Source organism: Periplaneta americana, chromosome 11 (genome assembly GCF_040183065.1).
Source record: "Periplaneta americana isolate PAMFEO1 chromosome 11, P.americana_PAMFEO1_priV1, whole genome shotgun sequence".
NCBI classification, from domain to species: Eukaryota; Metazoa; Arthropoda; class Insecta; order Blattodea; family Blattidae; genus Periplaneta; species Periplaneta americana.
In genome coordinates this window covers 18,169,067-18,184,021 of record NC_091127.1, presented here as the reverse complement: position 1 = coordinate 18,184,021, position 14,955 = coordinate 18,169,067, and the positions used below count along the sequence as shown (strand labels likewise).

General features: G+C 34.9%; 1 protein-coding gene across 4 annotated transcripts in view; it reads right to left on the bottom strand.

Moving 5' to 3' along the window:
• Positions 1 to 460: 460 nt before the first annotated feature.
• The window catches only part of LOC138708856 (pyruvate carboxylase, mitochondrial-like), a 223,634-nt gene continuing 209,139 nt past the window's right edge, over positions 461 to 14,955 (bottom strand). For all 4 annotated transcript variants that reach the window (XM_069839111.1, XM_069839114.1, XM_069839112.1 and 1 more), the window contains one exon: positions 461 to 14,653. In XM_069839111.1, coding sequence (XP_069695212.1) covers positions 14,405 to 14,653 — 249 coding nt within the window. In that variant the 3' untranslated portion in view covers positions 461 to 14,404. The remainder of the gene's footprint in view (positions 14,654 to 14,955) is intronic.

The following is a 14,955-nucleotide window of genomic DNA, read 5'->3' as shown; positions in this document are numbered from 1 at the left end:
TTTTTTGAAAGATGGGACATGACAGGAGCGTTGCGATCGGAAAAACAACTGAATGTCACATAGCCTGGTAGGCCCGTTGCTATGGTAACAATGGTTGAGTTGCCAAACTTACAGTTCCCACGTGGCGAGTGCTTAATAGCTCTCTGGGCTACATTTATTGTGCACACAATGTTAGCATTGGTACATTTCGTGTTTGATTCTCTGTCGATTTTTGTATTGTTTTCTTACCTTCGCGTCTATTGTCAATGAATGTTTTAACGTAAATTGCTAGCTTCCATCAGCTGGCAGCATGGTAGTCCATATTGGCAACATAGCACTGTAGTTCCAAGCTCGGCCGCTTAACTGTCATGTCCCATCTTTCAAAAAAACAAGTATAGTACAGGTATCACTTCATTAAAAGATAAGATGAAGGACTGTAGGGAATGGAATGATATTGTCTTCTTATAAAAAATATAAGTAATTTTATAGAAAAGATACTGTATTTTAACACCAGATAAATGAACATTGAAAAACTTTAACATTAACTACAGAAACTCTTCGCTTGCACAAGTAATCACTGAAATCTGGTAACTTCAGAACTACTCATATCTGGTAAGGTAACAATATGAAATTTCAATAGTAGAGAAAGGAAGCACTATTTAACATAATTTTCGAAATTATGTAAAATCGTTGGCACTCATTTTATGCATCGTCCACAACTTAACAAAATTCCATTTCTTCCTCGGCATGTTATGGAAAAGCTTGTCAGCCTCTTCTTTTTTATATACAGTACTGGTGCACATCTTCATTTTACCCCACTTTTATTTCATCCTGTTAAATTTCGTTAGTCCACACCTGTGGAGTAACAGCATATCTGACTGCGAAACCAGGTGGCCCGGGTTCGAATCCCGGTCAGGGCAAGTTACATAGTTGAAGTTTTTTCAGGGGTTTTCCCTCAACGCAATATGAGCAAATGCTGGGTAACTATCGGTGCTGGACCCCAGATCATTTCACCAGCATTATCACTTTCATTTCATTCAGATGCTAAATAACCTGAGATGTTGATACAGCGTCGTAAAATAAACCACTAATAATAATAATAACTTTCGTTATGTTTCGACTTCATTAATAATTGAAAGGAAATTTACACCCCCCCCAAAAAAAGACTTAAATTCTTATGAATAAATAATGTTCTTTATTAATGCCACTATTAGAAATAAAACTGGTGGCCACAAAATAATTCCTTTCTCTACAATCAAAATCTCTCGATATTTCTTTCCATCCTAGCTATCTTAATTGCTTGAGCATATAATTGAGATTCGACATTTTGCCATCTTACCAGTAAAACAGCCATTCTACACACTAACTCAACAATTAACAATCAAGTTCACAGCCTCACCCTAGTTCTACATCTACAACAAAATCTTTTATCCAAAAATCTATAAAATTCATGCATAATGATTTTATATTTAATCATCCAAGTTCACAATATTCCTTAAACAACAATATAGCAAAATAGTGATGTCAGAAATCTAATATCTTTAAAGAAATAAATATGTACATTTATATAACAAGGAAACACCAGAATTCAAGACGTACAACTGTATGTGTATCAGCATTTCCACCTTTAAATTCTTTCAATACAGCTTTATAGCTCAAAGAAATATGTTACCTTTAGTATTACTGCCCATCCGCATTTCACTTTAAAATTACATATGTTGCAACTTTTACGAAGGTTAGAGGAAATATTTTTAAATTGGGATAAAATTAAATACATTCAATTCTTTAGCACTAACTCGTATGAAGCAATTTTATGATTATTCTTTCAGATAATGATTATAAAATAACAAAATTCAGATTCAGTATATTCCAGGTGATAATGCTAATGTGTTTGTGCCAACATATTGTTTTTTATTGCCCCACACCAACGCAAACCAGACACAGTACAGAGAGAAGATGTAAATTATAGTACATCAGAAACTGAGATTTTCATTTTAGTAAAATAATTACTTAGGTACAATATATTTGTATTATATAAATCCTTTGTTTGGTGAGGTTCTTAAACGTTATTTCACTATAAACCGAATCGAAATCATTCCATTCTACTTTTTGTTTGAATTTTATACAGTAGAACCCCGATTTTCCGTCACTCTATTAACCGATTGATGGCTTATCCGACTGTTCCTCGCTTCTTCTTTTTTTCTTTTTGCTACAGAAACATATGAAGTACTACTAATGCCCACGTGTATCAACGTTGGTTAGTGTAAACACCGGTTAAAATTGTCACCTAACCTCTGGTTAAGCATTTTTACAGTGGATCGACCTCGGTTACGACTTAAATAGGAGGTTAACCACAGTAATCTTTAACCGGCCATATTCGAGCGGTTAAAGGAGATAACCAGTGATTAGTAGAGCAAATAAAGAAAAATGGCGGCCAGAGCCACAGATGTTTATTTCGAAGACGATTATTATTATAATACAGTACTTGAATTACTTGATAGAGCGTGAGCGTGAAGGTTCTTTAGTGGAAAGAGAGAATTCTTAGGAGGAATTAAGTGACAGAAAATTTCAGGAGGGATTTCGTTTATCAAAATCTACAAATGGACCACTTGAAATAACACAGAAAGTCATATTTCTCCTATGGTTCGGCTGCTTATATTACGATTCTATGTAACTGTTATTTTCTGTATTTTAAGAGGCAATACTCTAATATCTCTTTCTCTATGTCACTGGCTGAATAAAGAGAGGTTATGGATGGATCATAGGATAATGAACAGTTCCCTCGTGTAAATGGGGTCCTGGATCGTATGCACATTCCTATTTATCTTCTGCGTCCTTTTCCTTTATAGATATCCCATCTGTTTATATAATATATTTAAATTCTAGTAATTAAGTCTAGCGATACTTCACATTGGGATATAATCATTTTTGCATTCAATTTTTCTATTTTGTACGATTTTAACCTAACAGCAAGGAAATGCAACTCGCAAGTATAACAGCGCCCAAAGGCAAACAAATGCAAAGCGAAAATGTAGGACACGTTCATTTAGATGTAGAACGGAGTGAGCGCAGTCATTTTTAGATGTTGACTATTATCTTTGCAGCGGTATGGATGCTTTCCTTTAGTCATTTTGTAGAAACAGTGTACCATCATAGACTTTACTCTGGTTAACTGAGGTGTCAGCTAGCCATGTTTAAGTAATCGGCGATTATGAATGGTGCACACAAATTACATTTTAACCACTGTTACTGTTTAACCGTCGTTTCATAATCTACGATTACTGCGTTTTTAACCGATGTTGATACACTTCGCCATTAAGGTTATATTAGTACGTATTTTTTCTAGAGTGTGTTATTACATGCCTTTTCACTTATACAGTGTGGTCTACTCAACTTCTGTATAAAATGTACTCCAAAATGTCAAAATAAAATGTGTTGTACTAAGTATCGAAAAAAGTGCAAATAATTAAGTAGTTTGGGGAACGAGAAACTGTGACACATCTCGCATCAAAATACGATATTGGTACGGAATGTTACATTTATGCGCGATTTAATAAACAATCAACGATGAAATGTATAAAGTATGTAAACCTACAACATGCGACCTCTACTATTCCTATCTTTCCGCCTACAGCCATTACAAGGAGTTTCCTTGCCCCTTAAAAACCAGTCGTTGACAACCAAACTTGAATGGATAACTTCTGATGCACTACCTTGCAAGTCAAACACAAGATCACGGAGAAAATTACGAAAGTACAAGTATTATTTACTTAATTTACAGCAATACTTTATTATACGGATTATCAGATTTTTTCGATTAACCGTTCAGTTCACCCCCTTCATTACCACGGTTAATAGAGGTTCTACTGTATTTGGTGGGGGGGGGGAGGAATTTAATTTTACAAATAAATCAGTTTTCGAAGTACTGAGAATCTACAAAATCTCTACAAATAAATTACAAATTTTAAAATATTTTTTAAACAAATAACTGTTCTATAATATATAGATCAAACATACAAGATGAACCAAAATTCTTGCATATGCAAGCCACCATGTGATTTACCATTGCAAACTATGTCTAAATTATTCTTTCCGAAAATTGCGCCCAGGCCCTAATTTCCGAGAAAAATTCAGTTCAAATTATACAATCTGGCAATATTGGATGAACGGTAGCATCAGTGAACCATGTAAGTCATTGCTTTCATAGCCTCAAAGTAATGCGCACATCTTCATATCGAAGCACATAACTGTACGTGTTCGAATCCCCGTCTCTTCGCTTATTTTTTATGTACAAAGTTGTTTTTAGTATTAACATTTTACTGTTAATGAATTACAGTACACAGTATTTTCATTAACGCATTAAATGATGTAGCTTTCCATTATGCATCTTTAAATTTTAGGTTGTTTCTTTAGTAGTCAAAAATACATTTTTACACTTATTATACTGTATTTAATTTATTGACAACCTGTGCTCAAAAGCATTACACTCCATACGACGACAAAAGTCTGCACGCCTAATAATGTCTTGCTGTATGTTATGAACATATCCCTATTGACAGCCATGCAACAAGATCCAACGGGTTCTGAAGGGGTTTATTATTTAAATTAAGTATATAAAAAAACAACTTGTTAGCGGACTCGAACCACTGAACCTCATGTTGCAGTTCTACATTCCTTCACTTTACCCCTAGACCAGCGTTTCTCAAACTATGGTCCGCGGACCACCTGTGGTCCTTGAGGTCTGCCCTTGTGGTCCATGAAAAAATACAGAAGAAAAAATCAAATTCGAACGAATTGCGTATCACACTGTAGCTTAAAATCTCAGAGTTTGGAAATGACACATGGCAATCGAATTTCACTTTTTCTCCCAGTACAGACATTTAATGAAATTTATTACCCTACCCGTCTATCGACTTCCCACTCTATTCTCAGCAACAAAAGAGGGATTTAAATCACTATATACGTGGTGTTTCTCGACACCTTTTCCCTGCACATCTGGCGCCGCACCTGTAACCCAGCCAGGGACCACCCGAATTGATAACAGAGGACCAACGTACCGATTCTTAATTCAATTTTAAAATATTCTACGAAAATGATAAATTTGCTTTCGAAGGGAACAAGAGTAAGATGGTCTGCGGAACTATTCTGACTTTAAAAAATGGTCCCCACTTCAAACAAGTTTGAGAAACGCTGTCCTAGACTGTCAGAACACGTAACTGAAGTGGGTAAGTAATGATGGGTTGACTTTATATTCATGCTGCCATTTATCCAGCATTGCCAAATGGTGTAATTTTATTTGAACTAAATTTTTCACGGAAATTAGGACGCGGGCACAATTTTCGCAAAGAATAGTTTGGATATAATTTGCAATGGTAAATTGCGTGGTAGCTTGCATATGCGAGAATTATGGTTCACCCTGTAGAAACTTAAGAACATTTTCCATAAATGCAAAGGTCTTAAATCTCAAACAGTCTTTCAACTACCTCACACCAACATGTTTATAAAGAATTATTGAAATTATGTCAACAGAAGTACAAGCAACCTAATATGACATCTGATTATGTCAGAATATTTTATGTATTTCCATAGGAAGAAGAGAAGGGAAAAGGAGAAAGCAGAAAACAAAGATCTACGATATTATTTCTACAATTTCCATGCCAAACATTTTTTCAGACATGATCAGGAATATATATGGCTTATCAGTTATCAGTAAAGATGGAGTTATATGAATATTTTTTTTTATAAATGAGGTAAATTTTGTTTTCAATCAAACTTTGTTTCGATGAGTCAATGTGGTAACAGTAATTAGACAAGGTACAAGTTTTAAACATTGGTATGCATTAAGTACTGCGTTGTCAAGGAAATAGACTGCTCTTTCAGCCATTAGTTGCATGAAAGTAATAATTTAATTATGCAAATCTGACTTTCAGGTAGAAGCTCCCTGTGAAGCAGGCTTGAATAATTTCAAGGGAAAAATTGTTTTGGGCCAGGTATCGATTCCAGGACCCTTCGCTTAGGGCATGAATGCTCTACCGACTGAGCTACCCCAGGAATAATTTAAAAGTGTCGATACTGTTGCATGTGGAACAGGATATTTTGTGCCAAATTAGGTTGTATTTACAGTTTTAAAACAAACTAAACTGAGCAGTATACATTATGATTGTGCTATGCAAAACAAAAAAAAATTCAAAACATTCAAAACTATGTGCCAGCATATAAAGAATTATTTTTTCTTTACAAGGAAGAAATTTTGGCAGTTTTGTGTTAGTATCAATTCTCTATAAACCTAATGGGAAATGTTGCAGAAAGATATTCAAGCAAAAGTCAGCAACAGGAATCAGAACATAGACATTTAACTAAGACGGATTTCACTCTACTTATTTAGTGGTAATTCTTTGGTATAGAAATGAGCCTGTATCAATGAAAGACAGTGATTATGCATATATGCCTAGCTACCGATACCTTTATATCATGATAAATGATTTTAAAAATTTAGGGGAAGCTTCAGTATTGTTGCTGTTAATTTTTTTAATTTATTGCGGTATTTAGTTTTATATTTACTAATAAAATTGACGCTATGCTTTAATTAAAATATTATGTATCACTTCTGTCTTCTATCTTTCTTAAGTGGATCTTCTAATGTTCAGACTTTACAGCAGTGGCGTAGCATGAAATTTTGAGCAGAGGAAGCTAACTCAAGTTGTCTTTCATGCAATATGAGAAAACGTATTACAAAAATTTAGTCTTAAAATAAATAGTAGTCAGTGTCAAGTCAGCAGTCGAAGATTGGTTGGAACCTCGTAACACCAATAAGGCATGATCTCAAATGTTACGTAGTAAAATATGATTTCACGATTTACACATATCTCTAACAGACAAGTATACGTGTAACATTCGCACACTCCCTGTCATACTTAGAGAAATCACAATATTAACGGTCAATAGATACAATATTAGTATCATTACGTAAGTATGCATCTGTATTTTGAGTGTGTCCTTCATTGACAACAAGGGAGTCGGTCATTTGTTTTTTAGATCACACTTTTGTTCGTAAGTCAGTCTTGATAATAGAATTGTCCTAAAAAATTCAAGTAAATTGGTGTCAGGAATTGTTATTTCACTCATTATTTATTATATCAGCCACAATGCACACTAAAACTTCAACTGTACACAACTCACGAAAAGGGATAACTTGGAAACTACTTATTTTCAATGTCAAAGCTAGCTTCTTGCGAGCCTTGCGACCAGTGTAGTTTAGTTAGAAAGAGATGGAAAATCTGCGGGGTGGGTTACACAGAAGAATGAGTGTAAGAAACCAGTCTGCTTGGAAGCTGGTGTGTGCAGGCTTCTTGTTTACTGCTGCATCACAAATCATCCTGACCTGCTGCATCACAATATTTAATGCGTAAATATAAATTCTATTAAAATTAATAAATAATTTTGTCCATAAACTGCAGGTTTATTATGAAATTATTATTAACCGGGGAAGTTGAGCTTTTTAGTTACATTGACGCTATGCCACTGCTTTACAATACCTTTACTGGTACACAAAACATTACGGAAGTGTGCTATTTTTGTCATAATAGGGCTGGGGTATAAGTCATGGCAATTATTTGTTTTTGTGAGAATGCGGATGCGGTTAGAAAAATTTGAAAGATGCAAATGAAAGGGCAGGGTATGTGAACTGGTGGGGTAGGACATGGCAGGGATCAAACATCCACAAACGAAACAGCAGGATGCTTCTTGAAAAGGGCAGTAGGATAGGTAGGGTAAGGATCAAACATTCATACAGCATCATTCTACTCGAGTTTAATACGGTAGTTGAAATAATATTACAGTATATACATCTACCCTAAAAACCCATCGAGTCACATTCCATTCTGCATGACGGTCGACTCACAACTGCATTATGCATTATGCATAGCATAGATCTCTGTGTTCCATCATACATCACACTGCCATCTACAGTGCAGTCCAAATCTCCTGACGTTTGGGGCGTGTTTACTTGTACTGCAATAGCCAGTACCAACAGCACTGCATTGCTGTTTACAGATATTCATTGATACCGTTTGTAAAAATAATACGAGAGCTCGGACAAGTTCTTCGTGACAGGGTGTCTACATGTGATTAGGTTGAAAAACATTATTTTTCTGAATGTATAGAGAAAAGAATCTCATTTCTACATCAAGTAGTTCGCATTTGATGAGTCTTAATCGCGTCCAGCTGATTCATGATTTTTATAGTCTTCCACGAGTGATGTTTACAATAGCTGCGTGCGGATAAGAAAGCCTTTCGAAGCACCAAGACTATAAACAGTATCCATTCAGTGATATAAACATTAGATAAAAATAATTATGAAGCGAGAGCCGAAAATGCCAGCTCGATTTCAGTTTGTGTTGTGTGTAGGTATTCGACGTGCTTTGTGTCTGTCAGTGAAATCAATAATTCGTTTGTAATAAACACTTTCTGTGTGTTCTTATCAAATTCAATTCTTATGAAATTCAATCATGCCATTCAGCAAGGTCAGTACTAGTGAAAGTAATAAATCCAGTGGATATAATAGCAAAGTTCGGAAAATTATACTTAATGTCTACAATTTCTTCAGAAAATATTCGCCCAAAGAAAACCGTAAAAATCTGAACTTTTCTAACTGCCAAGGCATGTTCAATAAATGTATCAGCCATGTCACATATATGCAGAGAAGTGCAAAAAACAGAATCACAGTGTGCTAAGAAAATGTTTGTCTTGCCTACAAAACATATTAAAATACCTAAAATTGTGACGAATTTAAATGACTTCAAAAACACACCATTGGCTTTTCCCCTGGAATTGCAAACATCAATTTAAAGATATGATTTCTTAATACATCATTTATCATTGCATGAATAAATTATTTGTATTTTCTTTGTGTTATCAATTTATTACTTTATTTGTTTATTAGTAGTATGAAATTCAATTATGCCATTCAGCAAGGTCAGTACTAGTGAAAGTAATAGATCCAGTGTATATACTAGCAAAGTCGGAAAATTATACTTAACATCTACAATTTCTTCAGAAAATATTCGTCCAAAGAAAATCGTAAAAATCTTAACTTTTCTAACTGTCAACAACTAACTGCCGAGACGCGTTCAATAAATGTATCAACCATGTCACGTGTATGCAGAGAAGTGCAAAAAACAGAATCACAGTGTGCTAAGAAATTGTTCGTCTCGCCTACAAAACATTTTAAAATACCTAAAAGAGTGACGAATTTAAATGACTTCAAAAACACAAAATTGGCTTTTCCCCTGGAACTGCAAACATCAATTTAAAGATTGATTTCTTAATACATTATTTATCATTGCATGAATAAATTATTTGTATTGTATTGCACCATTTTGTTATTGAGAACAGATCCTGTTTTCAACACCGGCCGCCCATCCCTTCCACCAGACAAGTTCGGTGGAGCATGCATCACCTGCTCTGTAGGTTTGACAATATCGTGCTTGGACGTTATCGACTCTCGCGAAACGTTAGGACATTTGGACTCCACTGTAGTGATGCGATCACATACTATAGATGCCATATGACATCTCGTGATATCATTGCTTAACTTAAAAAAAAATAGTTGCTATGATTTATGCCCAAATCTTCATATTTTTAAATGAACTTAGTTATAACGACTTAGGAATTAACAACTACCCAAGTATCTCTTGGTTTAGTTGCCTCATGAGTGATGCCATATTGGTGTCACTTATGAGGTTCCTACCTGTCTTCAGACAGTTGACTAAACAACAATACGTATTCAATGTATATTACCAGGCTATTTAATAATTATACCTTTTAAAGTTTTAAAACTCGTTTCATCCTCCACAATTTTGTATTTCATTTTAATTTTAGCGTTTCGAAAACATTTAACAAGTAAAATATATAAATACCGATATAAAAAAAATGAAATGTAGTCCACACTATCACAAAAAGAATCGTCTGTTTCTCATGCAATATGAACATGAGAATTTCATTCATCTCATCCTGGCATTCACACAATAAACTGAATTCATTCATTAATAATATAACCTTCAACTGCACATCCCAAGCAATTTAATGCTGTATAGCAACCTTCTTGCATGGGCACTTTGTCAGGAGGAAAGGACATTGCATCACTACTCTCTGTAACTTCATAACATGATGTGAAGTCTAAAACTAACATTTACTTTTACATAATTGCTTCTAATTATATATATAATTTTATTTGAAAAGCATCACATTATTTTTAATGCAACTATAATAATCTGTGATATAATTATATATACAGTGCGTTCGTAGCTCGGCCGGACCGTTCTGCGGCGGCCTTGGACTGGGTGAAGATTGGCGCCTGCCGCCAGAGTAGCGATGTAGCCGTGGAACGGTCCGGCCGAGCTACGAACGCACTATATAATTTTTTTACTTGAAAAGCATCAAACAATCTGTGACTCTTTATACTAAAAAAATAATTTAATTTTGAATGTCTGTTATACACAACATTGAATAAAAGCATTCTTTCCAAATACTAAAACCTCCTTCCCTCCTTATTCTACCTGAGACACTCACGTACTCACGTATTTTCATTTCATTCGATTCTATTTTGTTACATAACTACATTCCGCAATGTTATGTCTATGCTATGTTCAGTTGCAATAATGCTTCCTCCACAACTTTCTGTTCATCAATTCAATAAATTACAGGGAGATCTGCCATTATAGCAATTCAGTCTCTTGAAAAAAAAAAAAAAAATTCGAACATTGTTTAGTATTTGCAATAAATAAGATATGACGCAAGTTTCATTCATCAAGTGCGAGAAAACTGATAGCATGATGATTACCATTTCCACATAATCAGACCGCAATGTCAAGAAAGTAAACTAACGTGCAGCCTACAAGAAAAGGCCACCATATGTTCAGTTATAAAGTACAACTTAAAATTTTAGTACAATCCCAGAAGCAATGCTAAAGGAGGCATGATGAAAATACCTAATTGAAGACCTAACATTCTAAGTGTGCTAAGTGCCAATTTCTTCAAATTTCATTTTATTCAATCTAATGGAGGAACATCCATATGAGAATATCATACTAAATTGTCTTTGTCGTAGCACAACCTGTGATTCATTTGTGCGCCAACAGACGGTGTTGAAGGTATCTCAACATGCATTTCGCAGTGTGTTTTTCATCATAGAAAGTTTTTTTTTTTTTTGGAATGTTAGGTCCTCAATTCATGTCTTTACCAATTTATGACTCTTCTGTGTTGAAAAATGTATAGAAGTAAATAAGTGAAATTCAAGACTCAAGTTTTATTGGTATTACTTGAGACAAATTCCTATCATAAACGATAGAAATGCACAAAAATGTGTACTGGACGAACAGAATGGCAACAACATCGTAGTTGTTTCACCAGTGTCTTAAGATACTGTACTATAATTCTGAATTAGCCTACTTTGTATACCATAATTAAAAATTATGCAACATAATTCAATGTCGGTACTTGGATCAACAACTTTCATGCCTAATATTGAAAAAGCCAGTCTCTACCGTAACAATAATTTCTCAACTATTTCAAGCCAATCACACATATGATAGGCACGTCAAGTTATATAAAAAACAGACAGTAAAATAATACATTTGTTTCCTTCCCGTTCAAAATGGAATGCTTCTCAATTAGGACTTCTGAGCAATGCTCGAAATTAAATTCTAAGACATCTGCTATTATGTTACAATATGTTCTTCATCCTTGATTTATGAGAAAAAGCACTGTTATGCAGGGGCGATTTCTCAGGGCATGCTATGCTTGCTGCCCAAGCCCAATATTTTCGTAGAATGTGTATTTCTCAAAATGGGATTACGTACATTAAAATTTATTTTGATTTTTGGAACATTGTATAGGCGTAATACCATCCGCAGGTTGCACACCGCAAGTGTCGCAATGCTTGCTCGTTTCTCGGAGCTACAGGAAAGACGTAGAAATAGCGAGAATATGATGCGCGCGCAAGTGCCTTCCTCCTTGGTCCGTCCTAGGCGCACATGCTTCTGTTATATGTTGTTTGAAGCTCTGGTCCGAGAGCTACACCAACGACTATTTAACGTTACACAAACTAGTATTGACAGCGGGAATGTGCTGTGATTTGCGAGTGCAATGTAATTGTATGAGCGGAATGCATGTGTCAGCTGCTGCATGTATTGTTAATTCTTAAGCATTAATTTGAGTATTGCAATAAGTTCGGAATTGTGCGTTATTGAAACCTTATTATTAAATCCATTTTCCCGAAGGACTATTCAAGAGAAGACAGACATTATAGAGAATATGTGCGCTCGTTCAGTGCAGCTCAATACAACAATGTGCATTGGTTGGCAGGGTCGAAAAAACTAAATAAACTGTTTTGTTGGCCATGTTTGTTATATTATATCGAACTTCTACATCTGATAAGCGAATATGATCCAGGACTCATAATGATTTCATAATTATAAAATAAATTATTTATGAGGGTCTGATTATTTTTATTAATTATGAATTATTATATCCTCCCATCTTCCCTTATGAATAAAAGAGGAAGCCTAACTTTCGTGACTAGCATTCGCCCCTGCTGTTACGGAAAACATTATGAAAGAAATTCTTCTCTATACTGGAATACAAAGCCTGTCATTGTTCCAGATGTTTTTATCAAGTTTTGTTATTATTATATTCCTATTCCTCAATAAAATAATTGTATTCCAATGGCTACCATCCCATTGTGGAATCCTGAGAAACGAGAATGCGGATGCTTTAGCAAAGAAGGGCAGCACTGCTACTTATAGACCTGTTACTAAATCTACATATTACTCTGTGAAAAGAATTAATAAATCTACATACTTAATAAATCTACATACTTAAGACTTCAACAAACAAAATTTGATAACACAATCTCAAGGGAAAAAATGGAACTCTCTGCATCATAATCCACAGTTAATTCCCGATTTACCACGCAAATCGTCTATAGCTGCATTTAGATTCGCAACAGGCCATGACTGTTTGGCCAAACACCTGCATAGAATTGGAATATATCAGTCCCCTAACTGCCCATTGTGAAATTCAAACCAAGAAATGGATTCGGAACACCTCAAAATCTGTGCTTCAGTGGCTGGTCATGGCAATATCTTTGAAAAATATTGGAGTGCAAGAGGTCAAATGACTTTATTGTCAAATGCCTGGCATTAGAAAACAACAATAACATATTCCTATTTTATGACACAAGTTAAGCTCTCAGAAAAAAGAAATTTTCAAACTACAGATACAGTGAAATGCTGTTATTATGAATGCTGCAAATACAAATTTTTCAGAATAACCAAATAAGTTTTTAGTCCTAGCCATTTTACTATTTATTTACATATTAAAAATTTCAGTTTAAAGAACACATAAGTAACAAACTATTCAGTTTAATTTAATAATAATTCATCCCACTATAAAAAGTGTTATTTTAATGAAATTAGGCCTAATAAGCAGTTAAATTCGAAAGAAAATAAAATAAACACCATTGGTGCACTTCCATAGACATGATTGTTGTGGTCTGAATTTATATTTAAATGAAACGGTTTAATAAAATGAAACTTTAGAAGCCACTTCGTTCCTAAATGTTGTTGAGCAGAAAAAAAGACAAGAAAGCAGTTTTCACTAGACGAGGAAAGAAATATCAATGAAGAAGTAGACAGAGGAAAGAAGAAAAGCGAAGTAAAGCCTATTGTAAAATATGTAAGAATCAATAACTGTAGAATAAGTTATGCATCATTATCATTATGGTACCGATTATTATTGAAGTTGCAATATAATATGGATATACAATATAACCTAACTCAGGTACAGTATCTGTTATTCCGTAATATGGGACAAAATTTTTAGACAAATTTAATCAATTTTCGGTTTAACGAAACTTCACTATAACGAAAATAATTATAGTATCCACTCGAGTTCGTTACACTGGTATTTCACTGTAGTCTTTAAGTAAACGTAAGAATAAATCTCAAATGCAACGAACTTTTTGTACTTGTTAAGGTGTTTTAATCAGAAAAGTGAATCCAGTTGTTCCCAAACACACAAAAGTTTCAGTAAAGCAGTGTTTGAAAGAATAAGGGACATTGCGAAACATATCAATATTCATTCAACCTGGTCATTCTTATTTGTGTAGAATGCAACTTAGATATTAGGCTACACTGTTAATGTTCAAGATTTTCCATTTACAATATAACCACCTACCTTTCTATTCAGAAACTGTAGGCAGGGTTTACCTTGGTTGCACTGATGTGTGATAGATGAACTACTGGGATTCTTTACCAGATGCTGTGAACGCTGCTGGCGACGTTCATGAATATTGAAGCTGGAGTCCTTGGCCCTGGCGCACTTGGTGAATGAAAGCTTGTACTTGTTTTAGCAAAGATGCGCATCTTTACTCTATGGTCATGAGCAGATCGTCGCCTTCGAGTTTCATGTTGGGCTTGATGTCCAGGGACTTGACTACACCCGCAACTGGTGCCTGCACCACCATCTCCATCTTCATCGCTGACAGTACCACCAATGCCGCACCTTTTTCCACTTTGTCGCCCACAGCCACACGAATGTCGATCACAGAACCCGGCATTGGGGCTCCGACCTGTCCTTTTACACTCTTGTCCGCCTTTGGATGGATGTGAAGCTCCTGTTGCATGACAAAAGAAGTGCTGATAATACACGATTCTCAAGGTCCAGAGGGTTTCCGTAAACTTTCCTCTCTTATTCTCTGACACCTCATTGCATCCCTATAGAATATATCAGATAAATTCCTTAGAAAGAATCCAGTATAGGGCAGCTAAATTTGTTAAAGGTAAAAGAGAAGATGGAAACGATACGATAAAAGAACTTAAATGGGAAACTTTGGAAAACAGACATAGGAAAACTAGAATAAATCATTGTATAGAGCACATCTAGGTCAGAAAGCATGGGTAGACATAACGGCTCGGT